This window comes from Primulina eburnea, unplaced genomic scaffold (genome assembly GCF_022965805.1).
Source record: "Primulina eburnea isolate SZY01 unplaced genomic scaffold, ASM2296580v1 ctg1320_ERROPOS1310249, whole genome shotgun sequence".
NCBI classification, from domain to species: Eukaryota; Viridiplantae; Streptophyta; class Magnoliopsida; order Lamiales; family Gesneriaceae; genus Primulina; species Primulina eburnea.
Genome location: NW_027330849.1, coordinates 107,124 through 129,084, shown reverse-complemented (window position 1 = coordinate 129,084; position 21,961 = coordinate 107,124). Strand labels below are relative to the sequence as shown.

At 36.6% G+C, this 21,961-nt stretch overlaps 3 protein-coding genes and 1 long non-coding RNA gene across 8 annotated transcripts in view; 1 reads left to right on the top strand and 3 right to left on the bottom strand.

Moving 5' to 3' along the window:
* The window catches only part of LOC140820650 (ultraviolet-B receptor UVR8-like), a 39,801-nt gene extending 18,669 nt beyond the window's left edge, over window positions 1-21,132 (bottom strand). The window contains exons 1-2 of one of the 5 annotated variants that reach the window (XM_073180964.1): window positions 21,109-21,132; window positions 16,757-16,855 (exon numbers count right to left, since the gene is read on the bottom strand). The gene's annotated coding sequence lies outside the window, so the exon portion shown is untranslated. Of the gene's footprint in view, window positions 1-16,538; window positions 16,560-16,756; window positions 16,897-20,653; window positions 20,678-21,108 lie in introns of those variants that run through there. The other 4 variants (XM_073180963.1, XM_073180962.1, XM_073180957.1 and 1 more) reach the window with 4 other exon arrangements.
* Window positions 7,370-10,079, bottom strand: LOC140820656 (NADPH-dependent diflavin oxidoreductase 1-like). The gene is made up of 5 exons (XM_073180973.1): window positions 9,654-10,079; window positions 8,823-9,007; window positions 8,550-8,644; window positions 7,691-7,765; window positions 7,370-7,585 (listed from the first exon to the last, which is right to left on the bottom strand). Exons 2-5 carry the CDS (start codon window positions 8,980-8,982, stop codon window positions 7,370-7,372), a joined length of 546 nt encoding a protein of 181 aa, XP_073037074.1. The 5' UTR covers window positions 8,983-9,007; window positions 9,654-10,079.
* LOC140820649 (ultraviolet-B receptor UVR8-like) lies at window positions 12,375-16,379 on the bottom strand. Its single transcript, XM_073180954.1, has 11 exons — window positions 16,240-16,379; window positions 16,007-16,151; window positions 15,793-15,903; window positions 15,626-15,686; window positions 15,287-15,405; window positions 14,847-14,932; window positions 14,511-14,712; window positions 14,093-14,146; window positions 13,896-14,006; window positions 13,403-13,459; window positions 12,375-12,783 (listed from the first exon to the last, which is right to left on the bottom strand). Exons 1-11 carry the CDS (start codon window positions 16,266-16,268, stop codon window positions 12,574-12,576), a joined length of 1,185 nt encoding a protein of 394 aa, XP_073037055.1. The 5' UTR covers window positions 16,269-16,379; the 3' UTR covers window positions 12,375-12,573.
* LOC140820651 (uncharacterized) lies at window positions 16,274-21,511 on the top strand. The gene is made up of 2 exons (XR_012115556.1): window positions 16,274-16,404; window positions 21,218-21,511. It is a non-coding gene; the product is annotated as an uncharacterized lncRNA (long non-coding RNA).
* The last annotated feature ends 450 nt before the right edge of the window (window positions 21,512-21,961 follow it).

Genomic DNA, 21,961 nt, shown 5'->3' with positions numbered 1-21,961 from the left:
GTCGTGTCACCCCACCAGGTCTGTCTACTCAGTGTTCAGCACCTCCAGTCCTCTCAATAACAAGCTCACCTGCATCACACACGCCTAGTGAGTCTAAAGACTTAACACACCTGTACCGTTAATAACAAGTACATATACATAGCACACAACAGTGAAAATATCATACTCAACATATCTTTCATGAACTTAAAAGCATAACGTAAACGTGTCGCATAAAATCATGTCGTGTCAACTCATGTCATCTCATATCATCATATACGTGTCAAAACAGCTCATCGTGTCATAAATTTAAACATTTTCTTTTACTTGAATTCAGTTCATTAGTTGTGACTTTCGTATCAGCTCTATCGTATCAGCTCTATCGATGGATCCATCTATAAAAACCGTGGTACCCGGCGGCGGGGGACATCAGCGACAGTATTACCCGCCCACTGAGCCCGGGCCTCAGCTCATCATATCTCATGTCATCGTATACATATACATCGTCAGTCACAACCAATTCACATCCTTCAAAAATATCATTATTTTCATCACTTAATAAAAACATGCATATGCGTAACTTTTCCTTTAAACCAAGCATGCAACGTATTTATCGTAATTGCGTAAAAATCTTAAAAATGATGCATAAACATTTAAAATATCATATATTTGTGTTCAGGGCGCTGCCAAGACCAAAATCTCACCCCGGGTGCAAAATGACCATTTTGCCCCAGAAAACCCGAAAATTATCGTTTTAAACCTGGACCTCTAAAATTGACCCGAAACTTACCAAACTCCTTAATATGTCCCAAAACATTTTTAAAAGCATTCTTAGACGTAAACCCAAGCCAAAATCAGAACTTAACCGATTCGTTTTAAAACTTGGACCGGAGTCTCGGTTTTAACCCGAATCAACTCGAAACTTAACAAAATTTTACCAAACTTAAACCATGTCTTAAAAACACTTAAAGGACTCTAACGAACCCAAAACCCAGATTTTTAAAGCATTCGAATTCCCTTGTACAGCTGCTGGAAAATCCAGCAGCTCCCCTCACCCCCAAACGAAGCACTAGCACACACTCACCACCCTTACACCCAAGCCGATGGCTCCAGCCCCTAACCAGCCTATGGTGGACCTAGTCCAGACCCCAAGGAGCCTACCAACATCAAGAACCCAGCCCCATGCAGCCTACACTAACAGAACCGCTAGCTAGCACTTGCCAAGACCCTACCCGAGCTTTCCTCTCGATGGTGTGCGGCTGGCGCTTCAGGTGGTTCCAGCGGTGGTTGGGCTTCCCTGAGTCGTGACTCAGACCCACTGGGGTCTGGTCCAAGCCCCGGTTCAGCCCTTTCACCGATCGTTCCAACCCAAGCGAGCCACAGCCCCAACGAGCAACGTCCCAAAACTCTCGATGTAGCCACTTCCAGCGACCCCGATCAGTAATGCTCCCAAAAACTCTAAGTGAAACCCACATCAGAATCTTAACAGCTCATACCAGAAACCCCTTGCACAAATCATCAAACCGTGAGTGGATAAACAATAATAAAATAAACGACAAGAGCAAAAAAAGAAAAAAAAACCGAACGAACTTCCATGTTGTACACTGGATCGATCATCCCTTATTAAACTAAAACACATATCAGTAATATTTAACATGTGTGATGCAGAAATAATGGAACAAAACGTGCCTGATGTTTGCTTAAGGAAAAAAAAAAACGATCGAGGAGCCAACAACCAAATGAAGAAAATCTTTGCTTCAAGAGAAAATACTTCACCGAATTGTTGTAGCAGCAATCAGGAGGATGAATGTGAGTGGAGGGGAGTGGGCGGCTGATGAGGGGTGATTAGGTTAGTGGGGAGTTAAAGGGAATAATTAGGAGTTAATTAGGTAGATAATAATTTAGCTAATGGTCTCTATTTTATTTAAGAGCACAAAAATAAATAAATAAGCACAATAAGTTCAAAAGTAGGTCCATTGAATCCAAACGCACTCCCCAAAAATATTTCGTGTTGGAAAGATTTTGAAAATATTAGCCGAAACCTCAAAAAGTCCCCCGATTCGATAAAATTTGCGTACCGTTAAAATTAAAATCATGCGGGTAAAAATACCCAATAAATCTAATTCTTGAAAAATACCTTTAAAACGTCTTAAATTAATATTTAAAAACAAATCATGTAATTAAAATAATTTTTCTGAAAATTCTCCGGCTTCCGTTCCTCGTTCGAGCGCGAAATGCAACTTAAAAATCTATAATGCTTAAACCTTTAAAATTTCATAAAATAAATTTTATCATGTATGAATTATGTATAAAATGCATAAAAATAATTAAACACATAATTTATAAAATAAACATGCATTTTATGCTTTAAAAGAATTTAATAAAATACCAAAGAAATTTATTAATTTGCATGCATGTGGTTTACTTAAATCTTCAAATTTTCGGGACGTTACAAAAACTGTCGAAGCGGACACCAAATTTTTATTGACCATTTTGCCCTTTTGTTTCAGCTCAAAAATATCTCATTCAAAATCAATCCACATCTCCAGCAAACCGTTCCACACAACTACGCACCACGATTCTCTCAGATATAATTGATTTACCTTCACAAATCGTCTCTACAAGGTGGATCTCCTCCAAATCCACGATCTCCTCCAACAAATACTCGTTTGAGGCCTCGACGAACTCAACACCACATCCATTGCACTCGATCGCCAGCCTCCTGTCTGTCGGTTCAAATTTAATTTTCCGGCCAAGAAATCATAAGGGTCCTTCCGTGATTGATGAAAGATTACTATGTTGTTTTTAGCTCTTTGATCCTCAAGTTTTCGAAGTGATCGGGATAACAAGGCACTACATATTCTTTAATCTGTTTGCTTTGGATTTTGACTCGCATGATGAGCTAACTCCAGAATAGCCACAGATGCAAGTTTTTGTAATCTTTTTCATTTTATGTTCAAGCAAAGACAAGTTTCGAAAGGTACTTCAATTTGGTATTTTGAAAATTATCTGGTCCTCTTGCAGAAGATTCGAGTTACTTTACCAAGGAAGGTGCCGAGAGAACACAGGCTTGATTGAGGTAATGTATTTTTTGGTTGAATTTTGGCTTCTCATTAATTCGAATTGCGTTTAATGTCGGGCTGAAATGGCACGTAGTTGTTAATATGACAGCGTTCTTTTGCAATTTCTGGAAACTGTCTCGATCCATCAATTAAAGCAGTAATCGTTTGCGTCAATCTAATTTATTTCTAGATTCTAGAATTGCGATTCATATGGCTGACTTATGTTCTCAGTTCTCACATGTATTAAAATATTGCAGTTGTGTGTAATTAAAATGGACATTAACAAGATAAAACAAATCAAAACACAATGGGCAATTGACTACATATGACTTAATTATTCGGGTTTAAGTCATCTAGACGAATTGCTAGAACTTGGAGCAAGCGAAGGCAGACAACGGTTCCTACTTTGAGGAGGGAAAAGCAAATGAAGTTGATGGAGGAGAAACAATGGTGGGTTATTGTCCTTATTGTGCATAATGCTGATCACAATATAGAACATGCCTTTTGAGCCTTACTCTTCTTTTTCTTTTGCTTGGGTGGCTAAAGCACGACTTTGATAGCAGAAGATAACGAGGTAAATGATTGCAGCATGTTCAAAGAATGAAGGTACGAATAAAAGAAACTAGAAACTAGCATGTTGGGAAAATATATTTTCTTAACTAAAAATATATATATTTATCAGAACATTGAAAAATTTCTTAGTTTTTGTCGTTGCAAAAAACTCTGTACATGTAAAAATTGAAATGCCAAAAAATTAAGATTCTTAGAACTGCTGAGCTATTTAAACACCTCATGCATGGTGCACATATTCCATTGTAACTTTTACGGTTCTCTGTTCTGAATAGACCGCCAACTTTTTGTTGCCTTTTGACAGTTCAAATATTGATCCATTTATTAGGGAGGAATTAAAACAATATGTTAGATTGGTGGCTTCCAAAACCAGCAGAGACTTGAATCACTCTTTTCATTTATTTAGAAAATAACAGGAAATAATGAAACTATGCTTATACACTTGAAGGATGGTGCTATCATGCTAAATGTTTTGGTTCCATTTTCTCATCTTTTTCCTTTCTTTCATTTAGGCAGATGAGCTGAAAGCTGCAAGAGAAGGTTTGTTCTTCATTCCAGTCTATTAAATTTTCCAGAGGTTTGGACTGTCACATCCAAACTGAGATCATGGGTTAGGTTCGAGAGTCAGGCCAGTGGTGGTTAAATGCTACCCATTTAATCCAGACTTTGTGACATTCTGTTGGGAAAACATAATGGGGTAAATGAGTGCATCATGTTGAAAGAGTGAAGGTACGAATAAAAGAAACTAAAAACTTGAATATTGAATCTCGAGAATACATTTAACTACATTCAGTGTAAGCAGGAGAACCAATCATCTTTCTCAGCTCCTCTCCCTGCACATTTGATATATGACATTATAATCATGTTCAGAAATAGGAGGAAGAAAAGATGATTTAAGTCTTTTTTGTTCAGAATAAATCAGGAAAGTAGATGGTAAAGAGAGCAGCATAGGTGAAGCCTCACCTGTATAGGTCATATGACTCGAAAATCAATTTATACCTGAAAACACATAGTGGCTTATCTCGATATTCATTATTTATGAAATATTTAATAAATCATAATAAATACTTTTATTCAAATCTTTCAAATCTTCTGGGAGTATTTGAAGAAGATGATCGATTATACTGGTATGCTTTCTCTGCAAATAAGGCTTGAACATTTTTTCTCGGTAGTCTTACATAGAGGATTTAAATTTAGTGAAAACAAAGACGAATTTAGTATGCTTTTCTTTCACATTTGTAACTTTTGGGGGAGTGTTGACTGTCTTTATTTTGCGCTAGGGATAGTCTTATTTTGATATCATGTATTTTATTGAATCTATGCAATGAGTGGCCTTCCCATTAATAAATTATTCAAAATGTGTTTTTATGTTTATTGGACAACTAAAGGTGTTCTCTTGATGATTTGTGTACATTTTGTTTACTGAGTATGGTGATGAATTTTGTTAAAATTTTATCGAATTCAGACCTAAATGATTACAACAATTAATATTTTTTTAAAAAAAATTTAGAAACAAAAGCTTATGTACTTTTTGTTTATCGAGGATGGTGATGAATTTTGTTGAACTTTAACGAATTTCAAAAAATTTAAGAACCCTATATGAATGATAGAGATGTCAAGATTAATGTGTATAAAACAAATCCAGTAACTTTGGCTAACTGATCTAAGATCAGTGATAATTCATTTCAAACAGAAACAGTGGTGCTGAGAGAAATCTATATGCCCATGGTTGCTAGATCCCCCGTTCAAATTTCACGCTCGAGGTAGTAGAGCCTTCAAGTTGTTCAATCTGAAGCCCGAGTTTTGTTCCTAAGGCCACAAGGTTTGGTATCTACTCTTTGTGAATAATAATGTTTTATTTGAGTTCTGACGAGGACATAGTAGGATGGTCGAATATTAACATCTTAGTTGTCTCATGAAGATTAAAAGGGGAAGCCAAAAACCAGCCTTCAACATTAGTGGCCTATTCACCTACTATACCAACTCAAACATTCATTAGATACATTGTTTTATTCATAATTGCCTTTGTATTTTTTTCTCAAAAGCTGAAGGACAATGGTTGCAAACAAAATATTTGTATAAATCGCATACTCAATTCAATGGATTAGATATACTCGCCCTCATCTTCATCTGGTTTGTTTTTAACAATCAAATAGTTTATGTTCTATGATTTATTATGTTACTTTATATTAGTGGTCATATCAGATTCATCTGCTCGTTTTGATCTTGCAGGTGAGATAATATATTTATTACGAGCTTCAAGATCTTATGATCTAATCTCTCACATATTCTCAACAGATTCACTAAATCATTATATTAGGACTTCTTATACATTGTTTTATTATAATCTTTAGAGATAAATTTACATTTTGGGTGGTAGATTTTAAACTCAAACTTTCAAGATCTAGCAGAGTTCTTATATTTTTAAGACATTTTTTTGACTAATTTTTTTACTTCTTTTACATTGAAGTTTATCATTATTTCTAATGATATGATATTACTGCTTCAAAAGAATATTATTTTTTAAGATCAACACATATATCATGTGAGGTAACAAATTGAGTTTGACATATTTATTTAAGCTTTTGAATCTCTGGCTTTTCATGGATCAAGTACAAATGTTTTTACTCTCATGGTATTGTAAAATCACGAAGATTTAATATATTATTCTCATATATTAATGACACACGCAACGCGTGTGCCTCAGTGGCTAGTGCCATATTAATGTAGATTGATGAATAATGAAATTATTTAGAACTGTTAATAAATAACATAAAATAATTCTTTTGAAAACATAATTATAAAACTGATATATTTATTCAGCCAAGAACCATCTCAAAACTGCTTGCGATATTTCTAGGCACAGTTTGCTCCCGCTTTTTGAGTTGGCTCACAGTTTGCTGTAATTCAGTGTAAAGAATCGAACTTTATGTGGCAACGGAGTTTTAGCTAAATCCTGCTTCCGATTCTTTCTGGGCACTTTCATTTTTGGTAAATGGGCATTTTGCAATTTAATTTTGGATTGCTATGTATTTGTTGGAATTCCCCTTTCAAAAGTCGTTGTAAACTTGTTCCTTGTTGAATAATGGCTTTTTATTCTGATTCTCTAGGTTTTTTTGTGGCTATAGGCTTTGGTTGTTTAGTTAGAGAAGCATTGCAGTTTATGATGGTTTTGAATCCATCAAATAAGAAGTTCATGTATTGTATTAACTTTTTATTCGTGATGTGGAATAAGAGTCTTTGAAGTTTTATAGGTATGATCAAACTCATTTCGTGGGCTTGTCTATGTTTTTTCCATTTCATATTTAACTCCTTGAAACAGTTTATTTCGCATCGCAAGAGATAATATGGCCGAAAGTCCTTGAGCACATAAAACAAATAGATATGGAGATAAAGGATCACCTTGACGAATACCACGCTTTGGGATCAGCTTACCATAAGTATTGTGATTAACACGGATGAATAAGAGACAATAGATATACATTTTAAGATCAGCCTTACAAAACTCGCAGCGAAGCCTAACTTCAGCATGATGGCTTCCAAGTATCTCCATTCTACGCGGTCATATGTTTTGCTCATGTCTAACTTCAAAGCTCCAAATCCCTTCTTGGCTTTCCTTTTATTGCGAATACAATGCATACATTCAAATCCAATAATAAAATTATCATGGTAACCAATGCAAGAGTCCAGTGGTCCGTGTAACATGTATGGACAACTGATGATTAAACAAGACATAGAAAAAAGTATTAAAGGAATGATCAAGAGGGGATAGTATTACATTTGTGATATTGGCACACGGAAAACACTGAAAAAATCTTCAAGAAAAAGCACCGATAAAGAAATTCAAATGGAGAACTACATACAGTTATGTAAGACTCAGGGTTCAAATTACAACGCTGTATGAAAGCATCTACTGCGGCAGAACTTTGACCTGGAAGAATCTCAAGAACATCGCACACTTCATATTCTATTGACTGCAGACATGAACACAACACATTAATAGAAAAGAACATATGTATGGTTTTAACCATAAAAGAAAACGGACAACTGCTTATTTGAGAATGTTTAGCATGACTTACAGATGAAACAGCATCGAACTCAAAGTGGCGCACATCCTTCCCACTGCCCTCTCTACTTAATCGAAGATTCTTGGTCTATAATTACAAACAAACTTGATCACTAAGGTGCAAATTCGATATATATGATAACTGTTCATATCTATCATATTTTCAAACAACTCAATACTCATGTTTACCAGTAGGAGCATGTGTAACCTATGGATACTTATATACCTTGCACATGAGTTTCAAATAGACAGATGAACTGAAAAAAACAAATCAACTCATCCCTCTAGTACCCAAGCATTTCTTAAGAAAATTAACTAGCTGGGAAAAACTCAGTGCACATGAAACAAAATGCAAGTCAAAGGTTTCCAGATCAACCTGTAGCTAAAACACACTTCCATCAGCCCCTCAACCAACCAACAACAAAAAGCATTTGAATGTTGTCAGCAAGAACAAACAGACAAGAGTTGTTTGATCAAGTGCTTTGTCATTATATTGTAACCCATCAAATTCATGAACCAAAAGAAGTTGCTTTTGGAAGCACGTGTGGCCTCATAAAAACTTTGGTATCTATATATACATCATTACAAATTTACAATCAGTGTTCTTGTCAGTAGGTTGTGGGTAAATTATAGTCAAAACAGGCTTCCTGTGGATCGGAAACCTTTTCTATTTCTGTCAGAAAAACACACTTTCAAATATTCTCAAGTCAAGGATTTATCCCTAGGAAGAAAGATATGCTATACTGCTGAAATTTGACGGAATAGTTTTGAAAGACTCAAAACACTTGTAGATGAAGAAAGCACAACTGAACAGGTAAACAGAATATCACGACAACTATTTTACTGCTAAAGACAAAATATGATGATAATACCATTTTCAGGAAGCACTCAGGCCTGTTCTTCCCAGAAGGTACTGCAGGAGTCATTGAACGGGTCCTCTCAACCTGCATCTCAAGATACTTCAAACCTGTACAGAGTTTTCACTTCAATATGATCTTATAGTGGCAGAAACATAGACATATTTCTAATAAAATAAAAACTTCGGATATCATCAATGCATTATAATATCGAGGAATAATGAAACAATGAAATATGGAAGACTTGTTGGACTTTCATGTTCACCAAATATCTAAGAAACAAGTAACCTGTGGCATTTGAAACTGGTGGTACCCCTTCATTGATGTCATGATATATAATTTGTGCTCTAGGTCGATCAATTAAAGCTGCATCTGGATTGACAAAAACTGGACCATTTGGAAGTAATTTGGGATTCATTTGATATAATATATTCCACAAGGAGGACATCCAGGGATCCAAAGCCCCTTCATACCTATGAACGAAATGCCAATCATAAACCTTTTATGAGAATGAATAATTTAAAATATTCACATTAATTTGAATAAATGAAAATTAAAAAGTTGAATATCTTAAAATATGCAGGAAACAACATAAAGTGCACAAATCATCTGAGAGCCATTGTCACAGGAATAGCCAGATGAACAATTAACATCATACTACAAGCATTTTGGCAAGTGAAAATTAGTACCAAATGACACAGCCATTAAAATACACCATCAAGACTAAAATTTCGTGTTCTACACATATATGGACTACACAAAACTAGAAGGTTATTCGAGCACACTAAACTTGACTTCATATTTAAGAGGAAAATAATTAGGTAGGAGGAGTGGAATTCCTAATGTTAGATGCACACTCCATAATTGCTCTGATATCCATAAAATGTTTATAATGCAGCGAAAATGTCCTATTGCAAACTGACACGTTTCCCTGTAAATTGATTACACGCTAACACCATTTGGACTTTGAATTTGCATCTCACTGGAATCCAAACAACATGAAGTGCTTTCATTTCTCATGTTTATTGAATTAAACGGGGAAAGACCGTAAATTCCATATTGTAAATTTCATAAGAGCTAATGGTTAATCATCTAAAATCATGTGAATAAATATTGTACCCTGAAGGATGCTGATCATCTCCCAGACCTCTTTCAATAATTGCCAATGCACCAAGATCTAACAGTCGTTTATCGAGCTTCTTCGCTACAAACTACGACCAGAAAATCCATTTATGTCATGGAATTAATAAGCAAGGAAAGATTATGGAAAAAACTTTTTGAAGATGCAATCTGTTAAAACAATTATGACGGAACATTCCATTATGAGAATTTACAACCAAACATATGATACCTATCCAATAACAATACACCCTGGTAATCTGAAAACAGGAGAACCAAAAATTTCCTCTATTTATGGCAATTGAAAAAAAATAAGATCAGGCCAATTATATCAAGAAGATCACTTTTTTTTTCATCATTATATTTAGAATGTTCAACAAAAAAATGCATGTTTACAGTGCGGAAGAAAGAATACCTTCCTTTAGAAATAAGTTCATGAATTGTAATAAGGTGTTGATCTAGAAATAAAGTCATAAGATGATTTAATAAAGTAAAAATAAAAACTTTACATTATATTTTTGGTAACTTGAATCACCCAATCCAAAAACGGCATAACAAACTCCATTAAGCCACCCATGTGACAAATTTTTTTGCAGCAAAAACCTCCAAAACCCCTGCCAAATAATCTTGATTATGACGGATTAAAGCTAAGCACAAAAACAAAGAATTTATTATCATTAAACATAAATAAAACCTTAATAGAATCAGGGGCATCTCCTTGTCCTGTGGTTGACACCACAAAAATCACTTTCTCTTTTTTTGGTAAGTCACTCTGGCCAAGTAACCAATATAATCAGCCTACAAAACATTTAAAAAAACTGAAAGTTGGTATGTTCTGAAATAACGAGTAGAAGTATACCGGATGAAACTCATCCACAGAGAGGACAGAGACAGAAGGGCAACCGCGGCGCTCTGCCTCACGACCAACCTGCTCAGCAGCATCTATGGCATTTCCTGTTTCTGAAGCATACAATATCAGCAGATGCGTATTTAATTTCCCGTCCATTGTGCCAATCTGTTTTTGCATCATCAGATCTTTTAGGCACAGGAGCTGATCGTTGTAACATTACTAAAATAACTAGCCAAAATACCTGCTTCTCGTAATCATTAATGATCCAAATAAAAACAAAGTAAGAAATTCAACACGTACATCATTGAGTAAATCGCAGATAAAGGTCAGTGAGGTACAGCAAAACTGCTGAATACAACCATAAAGAAAAGTAAATAATAAGACAAGACATTCAACATATCAATACTTTCTGGCTGAAGAACTCTTTTCCATTTCTAAATGTCAATTCTTAGGCACCCAATTGTGCTGCCCATATTAACCTAAGAATCAAAAAAGTTTCCCATAACCTTACTCTAACAACCAGATTTGGTAACCAATTCAAAATGGTGCTATTAAATTTTACTTCTTTTACATTGAAGTTTATCATTATTTCTAATGATATGATATTACTGCTTCAAAAGAATATTATTTTTTAAGATCAACACATATATCATATGAGGTAACAAATTGAGTTTGACATATTTATTTAAGCTTTGGAATCTCTGGCTTTTCATGGATCAAGTACAAATGTTTTTACTCTCATGGTATTGTAAAATCACGAATATTTAATATATTATTCTCATATATTAATGACACACGCAACGCATGTGCCTCGGTGGCTAGTGCCATATTAATGTAGATTGATGAATAATGAAATTATTTAGAACTGTTAAAAAATAACTTAAAATAATTCTTTTGAAAACATAATTATAAGACTGATATATTTATTCAGCCAAGAACCATCTCAAAACTGCTTGCGATATTTCTAGGCACAGTTTGCTCCCGCTTTTTGAGTTGTTATCTCATGGGGGATTACTGCTCTTGGGGGATTACTGCTCTTGCTTTTGGGTATGCATCACATATATTAATCTTCAATCTCCACCATATAAAATCTGTTTATTATTAATGTTGTCAAAAGATAGTCTAAAATATTATGCATTTCAATTGCTCGTGCCTGCATCATATCCTGCGTTCCCCAAGCTTGTTTGTGTTCTAAACATACAATATGCTCTTTGCTAATTGAAACAGCGCCTGGTTTGCAAACAAACCATAGTGGGAGGACACGGGTAAACGCTAGCTTGGTAAGGTGTCTAAATTAACATAGAATATCCATTGCATCCATCACCGGTTCTTGATTTTAAGCTTGCAAATCACAGCAAACACTGGAAGCGTTTATTGCGATATCGGGTCTCATCCAACTACTCTACCTGCTTCGTCTGCATGCTGGCGTCTTTAACAGCAGATTCGGGCCGACTTACCAACGTTAAGGGAACTTCAAAAAATAGTACCACAATTTCCAAGTTCACAATCTTTCGGGTTTCCACAAGGTTAACGTTCGTGTAAGTCTGAACCAAGTGATTATCATGTGGTGAATATTAGAATCTTGGCATTTCTGAGTTGTAAGAAGTGGAAAATTGCAAGATTTTTGATAACTAGAGATGTTTCGTTGCTTCAAAAAATATCTATTTATTCTAGTAAAGCTTTGTGATACTGATGTGACAGATCGGTGACGGAAACAGAAATCTTCCGTAACATTTTGGAACACATCGTAGTTCTTTAAACCTCGCAAGTATTTATGGCGATTAGAACAATCTTTCAGGGGACATTTTAGTTCCCCAAACCTCCGATGGTATTTATGGCAATTAGATCGTGCAATTTACCCAAAAAGCGAATTAGTAGGGTATTTTTTCCCCTCCAAAAAACTAATATTGTAAAACAAATATTAGTGTTAGTAAGTTACACGGCAGATGGAAAGAGTACAAGACGCAAATCCAAGGTATCTCACAGTACCCCATATCTCTTATACAAGGTTTTCTACTACAAAATAACAAACTAGGCCATTTCTCGTAGACCCATTACCTTTTTAGCGCTTCAGAGTTCGTGATCCGCCTCAGAAGAGTGCCATTCGGCTATCGCCAGAGTATGACGGCCACCACAAGCAACTAGTTTAGCACACCACCGGCCTTCAGCTGCACTGCCGCTGATGCCTTTAGGAGGTGGAATTGTTATCGGAACTTCAGCTGGATTCCCTGTTGTCACCTTTCGTCCATATCCCAAACGTCCATGGTCCCCTCGTCCAAACTGCAAGCATCAAGATAAGTCAGATGTGTTTTGCATGACTGCCTTGAAAACCACTTGGATTCAAGTTAAACGTGAATTGGAAATAGAAAGTTTTGCTCATCTTGGGTTCCTGATTGAGTTTCAACACTCGGAAAAATGTACAGCAGAGAGAAAAACGAAGCATTTATTGAGTGTTACAGAGATTCATTAAATAAATACCTTGTAATAACCACAAGAGCTGATGTTCCAAAACAGAAAAACAGAACTTTCCGATTTCAACTGAATTAAGTCGAATTGGTAAATTTTGTTCATCAATATTTATTCAAGACTATGTACATAAAACCTATATCAAATGGTATAGAAAATATATAACATTAGAGTTGATGTTCCAAACATTTTTATTTTGTTTGCGGCTATCTACATTGTTTTTTATATTCCTGAAGGGCATATATTGATTGTTTATTTTTCTGAAGAGCATATACCGTTTGGTGGGCTGAATGGCTGATAGTATGTCCATTTGATGCATAAAAAAGATGCATATATTGCTTGTTTATTTTTCTGAAGAGCGTATACCTCTGGGTGGGTTGATGGTACGTTCATTTTTGCATAAAAAAGATTAAAAGATCTGTAAAGCACTTACTGAATACATGCAGCCATCCCTCGTTAATGCAACGGAGTGAGTACCTCCACAAGAAACCTGCAAAAAAAAAAAACAGAAGTTTTTATATTTGGTTTTCCAAAGAAGCATGCTATAAATAACAAAACAAAATGTTCACATCATAAAATTGCCTAATTACTCAAAGGGACAAACCACAAAACAAAGAAAAGAAAAGAAGCCATTAACAGATATATTAAATTCGTAACAAGCATAGATATGTCAACACAGTCTTAAAGAGCAAAAGCTAGAATTTGGCTTAGTCTATACCCAAATTCATGATACTATAAGAATGTGAGTTAAGGTGTTTTAAGTACCATGACACACATGCAGTCACGCAAAACTGATGTTACTCAATTTTTATGAAAGCAACGAAATGAATGGAAGGCTGAAGGAGCATTTCGTTTGTTGCATTTTTATTTAAGTCATTACAAATTTTTAATATAAGAATCACAAGGATGCTGATACATGTAAGAACCTGAACAATGTCCTCGCCCACTAAAAGTTGAACCCTTTGAGGAACCATTTTGCTGCTCTTGTCATCTCCAAATCCAAGTCTTCCGTGCTCCCCTCTGCCCCATCCATACACCTAAAGAAAAACATGAACTAGATAGAAGCACCGACATGTGTTCAAATGCACAAATTTTTAGCTGAATGAAGAGACATAATATATACCTCTCCATCATCAGTCAACGCGGTAGAATGCCATCCTCCAGCAGCAATATCAACCTGGACAACAATGCAGAGAATCGCTTAAGTCCAACCATAAGTAAAATCAAAGATGTTCTATTTCTCAAAATTTATTATGACGGTAAGTTCTAGACTATACTCTTTTCCATAGAACTCCAAATTGTTATTGCCATGTGATATCAGTAATTTCATAACGTATAACCTTCAAAATTCCATCTCTATTCACCGTCTTTTGTTCAGAAATTATCATTACTATAAAAATCAACCACAACAGTTAGTTGAAGTTGATATAATGAAACAATCACTGACTGGTGGCAAAAATAAAATGCTCACAAGATTCTATGCAATGGAAAAAGGAAACTAATGGCCAAACAGAGTATATATAGAGGATGGTAACACAAACCAAAGTAAGATCGGAGAGGCCCTGGACAGGAATAGGTTGTGATCTTGGCTGGGTATCACCAGTTCCAAGCTGACCATACTCATTATTGCCCCAAGCCATCAAAGTTCCATCGTCAAGAAGAGCTAAATTGTGAAATGCACCTACTGCAATTAACCTAACACTATCAAGACCTTGCACTCGAACTGGGGTCGAAATTTGCTTTCTGTAGATTGATTGACGTTAAACAAGTGTAAGCAACTAACTAAGCTACTTAATCCAATGAATGCCAGTAACAGATAAGAAAAAATCAGAAAAGAAATAATATATTTATCACAGACTTCAGTAAACCAAACATACATGTCTCCAGGAGGCCATGGTTGACCCCATGTCCATACATGTCCTTCTCGGGTAAGAACAACAGAATGAGTTCCACCAGCAGCTACCTGTGAGGTGAAAAAGTTAGGACTGTCACCGGTGAATCTGACTAGTGGCTTGGCGCATGCGTATTGCATATACATTAGAAAATCAAACACATGGCAAAAACAGTCAAATGCTGCTTCTTGGGTTGATAAAAAATAATTCTAAGTCTTTGGGGCCAAACATGAATAAATGTCGATGGTAATCATAGATCATCTAGAAGAATAATTATCAGCTATGCTTGATATTGAAATGTTTCATTCAGTACAAGTTCACTGCAACAATTTTTTTGATATTAATTAACCCAATTATCCGAGGGGAATGAAGTATTAAAATGATTATTTTCCATGCTTAAAACTGAGATACGGAAGTTTAACCACCTGACGAACAGAAAGTCTTGGCACACATCGCTGTGGAATGATTATATCTCTTCTGACAGGTTTGCCCATGTCTTCTTTCCGTTCAGGTTCTTCACCACACTGTCCATACTCATTCCCACCTGCACCGAAGAAGGTTCACCGTTCAGAAATAAAAGGAGCTAACTCTACTTTTTAGTCCACATATGAATCACGAAACTATCCTAGCACGAGATCAAAATTTCCACTTATTAACCACAAATAACTTTGAAAGCTGAAACTTCAACATTTTCCACTCTCACTTGGCCTCTGTAAAATGTAAACACATTAAAAAAAGGTACTGAGCAAAAACAGTAGACGTACCCCATGCATAAGCTCGACCTTGTTCATCAACGGCCAAGCAATGCCAGCCACCAATAGCAGCCTATGATCAAAACCAGAACACTTTACTTACAAAGAATGCCAAAGTCTACACCATTGTCAAAACAACAAATAAATAAATAAGTCACAGAAAAGAAACCATGAAACACCTGAATAATTTTGACATTGGCAAGTGCCTTAACTTGGCTGGGAACATTCTCATTTTTGGTTTCCTGTGGATGGCCCAGTGTTCCCCTTTGATTCCAGCCCCATGTAAATAACTAAATCATCACAAGCATCAAGCAAACAAGCACACTATCAAACACAGTATAGACATATCATCAAATACAGTAAAACCAAGATAAAGGAGTTCAAAATTAGAACCTTTCCGTCATCACATATAGCAAGGGAGTTACGGCTGCCGGCCACTACAGAGCAAACGTTGCTAGAACTCAGAGCAGAAATGGCACAAACCCATTCTTTCTCCTCACTGTTTCCAATTCCCAACTGCCCATCTTCTCCAGAACCCCTAAAAAACCATTGAAACCTAGATAAGAGTGAAAATTGAGAAAGAGCATGTAGGGTAGACTGTAGTTTGATGAGGTAATGGGGAAGACCATGCAATAACAACAGTTTTGGAGGCCATAATTAGTGGGATGCCACTGCACCGACGGGCTTCTACGACAAGTTCTCAAAGAACGTGTCTTTCGATGGAGGCTGTGGCTGCGCAGCCACAAATTTTGGGTAGGTTTCAACAGTGATTTCAAGTTGAATTGAAGCGCGTATCTTACTCGGAAACTGTGAGGGCCTTGTTCCTGATTAATATTTTATTAACTCACAATCAGGATTAATTAGTATAAACAGCGAAAACGAGTTAAAATTTTGCTTTTTGGCCCAATAGAAATTTCGGCATGACCTCCCCGTAAATAGGACATACCTGAAAAATATAAATAACCAAAAAGACTAAATCAAAACCCTCAACAAACATCCAATACGAAAACAATGCCAACCAGGAACAATCACAACAACGATTCTCCACAAACACAATATACAACTACTCGGGGCATACCCCGGTAATACATAGACTCCATAATACATAAATATAATATCTGGGGACTCGATGACTGAACTCACAGAGAAAACAATAAAGGCTTGAGCTCAAAACTCAAAGAGCTCTAGCGCCCCTCGGTGCTTCATCCTGAGCAGCCGAAGACAAACCACCTGCATGACCTGCTATGGAAACACAGAACAAACCACAGCAGTCCCAAAGGACAGGGGTCAAACCCCAGTACGAAGATCAAATAAATTACAGCATATATAAATGACATGTAATGAAATCAATGCAATGCATGTACGGGTGCAAGATGTCTGGATATCAGGAGTCAAAGGATCGATATCAACAATCATAATATGCTCGAGCTGGTCCACGACTCAACGGACCTGTCCACGACTCAGCGGACAGTGTCTGGGGATATGGCTTCACCCTTGATGCCAGCAACTACCTAAGCCGGACCGAGTCAAGGTGCCCAAAATCCACAAGACACAATATAATATCATATACAGATCTCAATCGAATATCAACGGGTATCAATAACTGAAGGGCTCAATATGAATGTGTGCTCAACAATGTATATCAATCCATAGATTATTCCAATATATTTGAAAATCATGTTTTATTTTAAGAAAATGAGGAATAATCTTAAATTTGCATTCAAATTCCACAAAGAGCACATAATCATATAATTCACATAAAATCAATTAGCTCACATCAATTAAATTACACGTCGACATAGACGCTGTAAGAAATCGATCAATCCGTACCTTAACTGTAGAACCCGGATTTTTGACTGCGTACAAGCCATGCATAATTCTAGATTTTTAAATTGACTTCATTGCATGTTTATTTTAAGTGCACTTCTTGAAGTTAATTATTTCATTATTTCATGCAGTAGTTTAACTTTCAGCTTTTCAGTAAATTCATTGAGGCCGGACCGGAGTTGGAGCATAGAGATAAATTTTAATATTTGGGAAATATTCTAGAATTTATTTAGGCTATTTAATAAGTGATTTTAGTGTAAAATAAAGTTTATGGGATTATCTAATTAAGTTGAGATAGAATAGTAAATAAGTTAGATAATTAGCTTCTTAATTCCATAAAATATTTATTGGGTAAATTAAACACTAGAGATTTAAAATACAAGGTTTAAGAAAATATTTTTCCTCCCCATTTATCCTAAAATTTTCGGCCACCTTGATTGTTTAAACAATTACTTGCCTTATCACCATCTCATCTCATCTTTGAATTTAATTAGTAATTTAAGTCTAGGATTTTTGGGAGCACATTTTATTAATTAATTATCATGATCCTAGTCTAGTTTATCATGGGAATAATCGGCCATCTCCTTTCTAGACCCATCCAAAAAGATTTGATATCAACATCATTTCAAACTCAAAAATTTGTTGGAGACTTGGCCTTGATAAGATCCTAATATCTTGCACCTATCCTCCTCACTCCCATAACCACTTATCTCCCCTCCCTCACCACCGATTTACTCACCATTCAGATCCATTTCCAGTGTAAAAATCGTGAGTTATAGCTAGGGAGAAAGGCAAGAAAAATCGAGAGCAAGAAACAAGAGAAGCGCTTCACTCCTCCGCGTCGCGTCGTCGTTGTTTCTTTTCGTTTCTAGTAAAAACGAAACCAGGCATGTCTATGTTCTTTTCTAAACCTCAATCAAGTCCTATAGTATTTTTATAGCATCTCATAGTCACGATTTTACAGCATGAAACCGATTTTTTGACAGCAACATCATTTAAAAATTCTGCACAGTTTTGTTGGTTCTTCATGCTTCACGTTTGGTGTGTTTCTTTTCGATTTCAGGGATGGCTCGTTCCAGGGGCTCGAAGCTGCATATAGACATGTACTAGGACGTGTTAGGGTCAGGATATAACGGTGGTTTTAGTCCCATAATCGCTGGGATCTCTGAGAGGACAGCAACCTCTCATGTGTGTCAATTTGAGTTTCAAAATTTCAGATTGTATGTCAAGGGGTTGGATCTGATCTTGGCTGCCCTAAGGGCTCTTAGCCATGGTTGGATCACTCCCCTAGCATGTCTAAGACGTGACTAAGTCGCCCTTTTGGTGGCTTGGTCCATGGCTCCTCAGTTTTTAAATAAAACGTCACAACAGCCCCTCCCCTTTCTCGCCCCTTCGGTTTTGACAGCTTATGGGTCTCGGCTTGTTTGGGTTAGATTTCAGGTCATGGCTGGCCTAGGGCCAGTAGCCATGGCTAGGACCCTTCCCTAGCAAGCATAGGACGTGGTCAAGTCGGCCCTAAGTGGCTTGATCCATGTCCCAAGTCGTTTGGACAGAAGCAACACAAGTGTCCCTCGTTTTCTTCGCTTTTCTGTTTTCCTTCGTGTGAGTGGTTTCGATTTTTATGAGGTTGGGTGGATCTTGGTTGGCCTCTGGCCCTTAGCCCTGGTTCACACCACACCCCTTGATGTCTAGATCGAACCTTGGTCAATCAAATGGCCATTGGAATGATGAAAGACAGCAAGCGAACCAATGCATCACAGTGCAGATTTTGGTGCGCTCGGGTGGGAGTTTCGGGTCTCTCATGGTGTGGTTCGAATTGTGGCTGGTCTTGTGCCTTTAGCCATGGTTCAAATCCTTCCTTGGGATGTTGGTAAGGGTCTCTGGTCGGTCGTGCAAGCCCCAATGGCCGGCGGACTCGAAAACGACGCAAGCAACGCACTTGCACAGCTGCTGGAATTTGACAGCAGGTCGCTGTGTCGTTTAGAAGGCTCGTTTGAGTTCTTGGTTGGCTTTTAGCCTATGGCCTTGGACTGGACAGTGCCCCATTGAGTTTGGAAGGTCATGTTTTTGACCGTTCGTGATTCGGATCATTTTTGAGGTCGTACGAGAATTTACGGTGCGATGTGCCAAATTGACTCTCGAAAGAGCGTTTCATGTTTTGGCCTCCATTTCACCTAGATTTCGACCCTCATAATTTTAGGAGCATAAATTCATAATTTTAAGCATATTTTAATCATGACGTCACGTTGGTTCAGTGTTGGTTCGGGTTGGTTTAAAGTCATGATTAAATACGAGGTCGTTAGACGTTTTTGTCGCATCTTTTGAACGTAAATTGCATAGTTGGTCAAGAAAATTCCATTGCATATTTTCAAGGCATTTTTAGGTTGCAGCGAGCCTGGGGACGATCCAATCCAGTTGGTAAAATATACAGGAATTTTCATTATGCCAGTTAATTATTTTACGTGCATTAAATAGAAAATGATTATTTTGAGATTTATGCGATATGGCTTGAGGTTCATTCACTATGTGGGAGTGATATTTTATACGGTCGCCAGTGACCGATCAGTTCAGTGTGGTACCACCCGGTCGCCAGTGACCGACCAGCTCAGTTCAGTTTCAGCCTCCCCGGTAGCCAGTTACCGATCAGTTTCAGCTTAGTGCAGTGGCCACAGGCGTAAAACATAATCTCAACAGAAAATTTTACCAGTTATTTCAGTACATGCTCCAAGGAGAAAATATTTTTACTATGATTTTCAGTTCAGTTATGCACGTATTATAATTGCTCAGTACAGATTATTTTCAGCATGCCTCATGACATGATATTTTATCTCATGAATATTTTACTTCAGATTTTACTCGTTACCTGCGTTATATGCATGCTGAGTCTTTAGGCTCACTAGACTCGATTGTTGTAGGTGTTGATGAGGCTAGGGCCGAGGGCGGGGACCAGTGAGCCAGCTTGGGTCGGCAGTAGTGGCACCCGAGGACCTCAGTGCAGCAGTTGCTATTTTATTTCTCAAACAATATTTTTTTTTATCAGTCGTTGGACAATTTTAAATTGTAATTTTTGGCAACTTTAATTTCTTCCGCTGCGATATTTTAAACTTTGACTTGGATTTATCAGTTGATTTTGAAACGAGGCAAATTCAGTTATTTTAAAAGAAAATTTTTAATTTTCCGCAATTTTTCAATCAAGTATTTTCGGGCCTTCACATTAACCTTCAAATTAAATTACCAGTAACTTAAATCCTCAAGAAAGTCCTGGAAATATCAACTCAGACAATTCACCTGAATATTAATTTAAACGGTCTTATTATCATATAAAATTTCAATAACCATTTAAATTCACTAACAATCCAATTTCAACTATTTAGGTATTTTATTTCCTAAAATTCCAATATTAGCCTAAAATGCCTAATATCAATTAATTTTCGCAGCATATTCGTTTTAACTTTAAATGACGCTAAAATAATATTCAAGCGCCTATCTCTCCTACTTTCCCAAACTTTTCGTTTTATATCACAGTTTTTCATAATAATTTCCAACAATGATAATTAGCAATTCTAAGGCATCAAACTAGTTGATACTCTATTTACTCATTTCACTAACTCAAAATCTCTAATTAAATATTCTGGACTTCGCTACCATTTCTAAAATTTGATCGGTACCTCGAATCAACTCAAAGTTTGTACCTACATCCAAAAATATAATCAATATCAATATTAATATCAAAGTTAACCAAAAATGGATCAACCCTTACATAATTTCCGGAATCAGAGTTTATACCTCAAGATTTATATCACAACGAAGCTTATAACTCAAAGAACAAAAGTCCTCAATCAATTTCCGAACTCCGGCGACGTACGGCGACGATTCAGCGGAGGAAGGGGCGGCATGTTTCGTCGGGTTTTCGGGAATCTCGATTTTTCTTATCAAAAGTGGTATCAATGGATAGCTCTCATCATGGGCTTTCCAAATCTATATTTACTTGAATTTTTCGGTGACCGGTGAAGGAGATATGAGCGGTCAAAGTGGCGGAAATGGGTTGAAGAAATAAGAACAAAAATGTTACGGGAGAAAGATGAGATTTAGTGTGTGTTTATAGGTGTAGTGTGTGAGAGAGGGTGTATATTAATATATATATTATGGCAAAAACTTATGTGAGACGGTCTCACGGGTCAAATTTTATGAGACGGATCTTTATTTGGGTAATCCATGAAATAGTATTGCTTTTTATGCTAAGAGTACTACTTTTTGTGGTGAATATGGGTAGGGTTGACCCGTCTCACAGATTGATATCCATGAGACGGTCTCACATGAGACCTACTCATATATTATATATGCATGTGTGTCATATATATATATAGAGACTTGTTACCCAAGGGGTGCAGGGTAACATGGGCGCCTGCACAGCTGGCGCTGTGCTGGCGCCCAGCTGGATGCAGAGCTTGCATAACATTACATAACAAAAAAACGTTTAGCGACGGTTTTTAAAAATCTGTCGCCATTAGCGACGGTTTT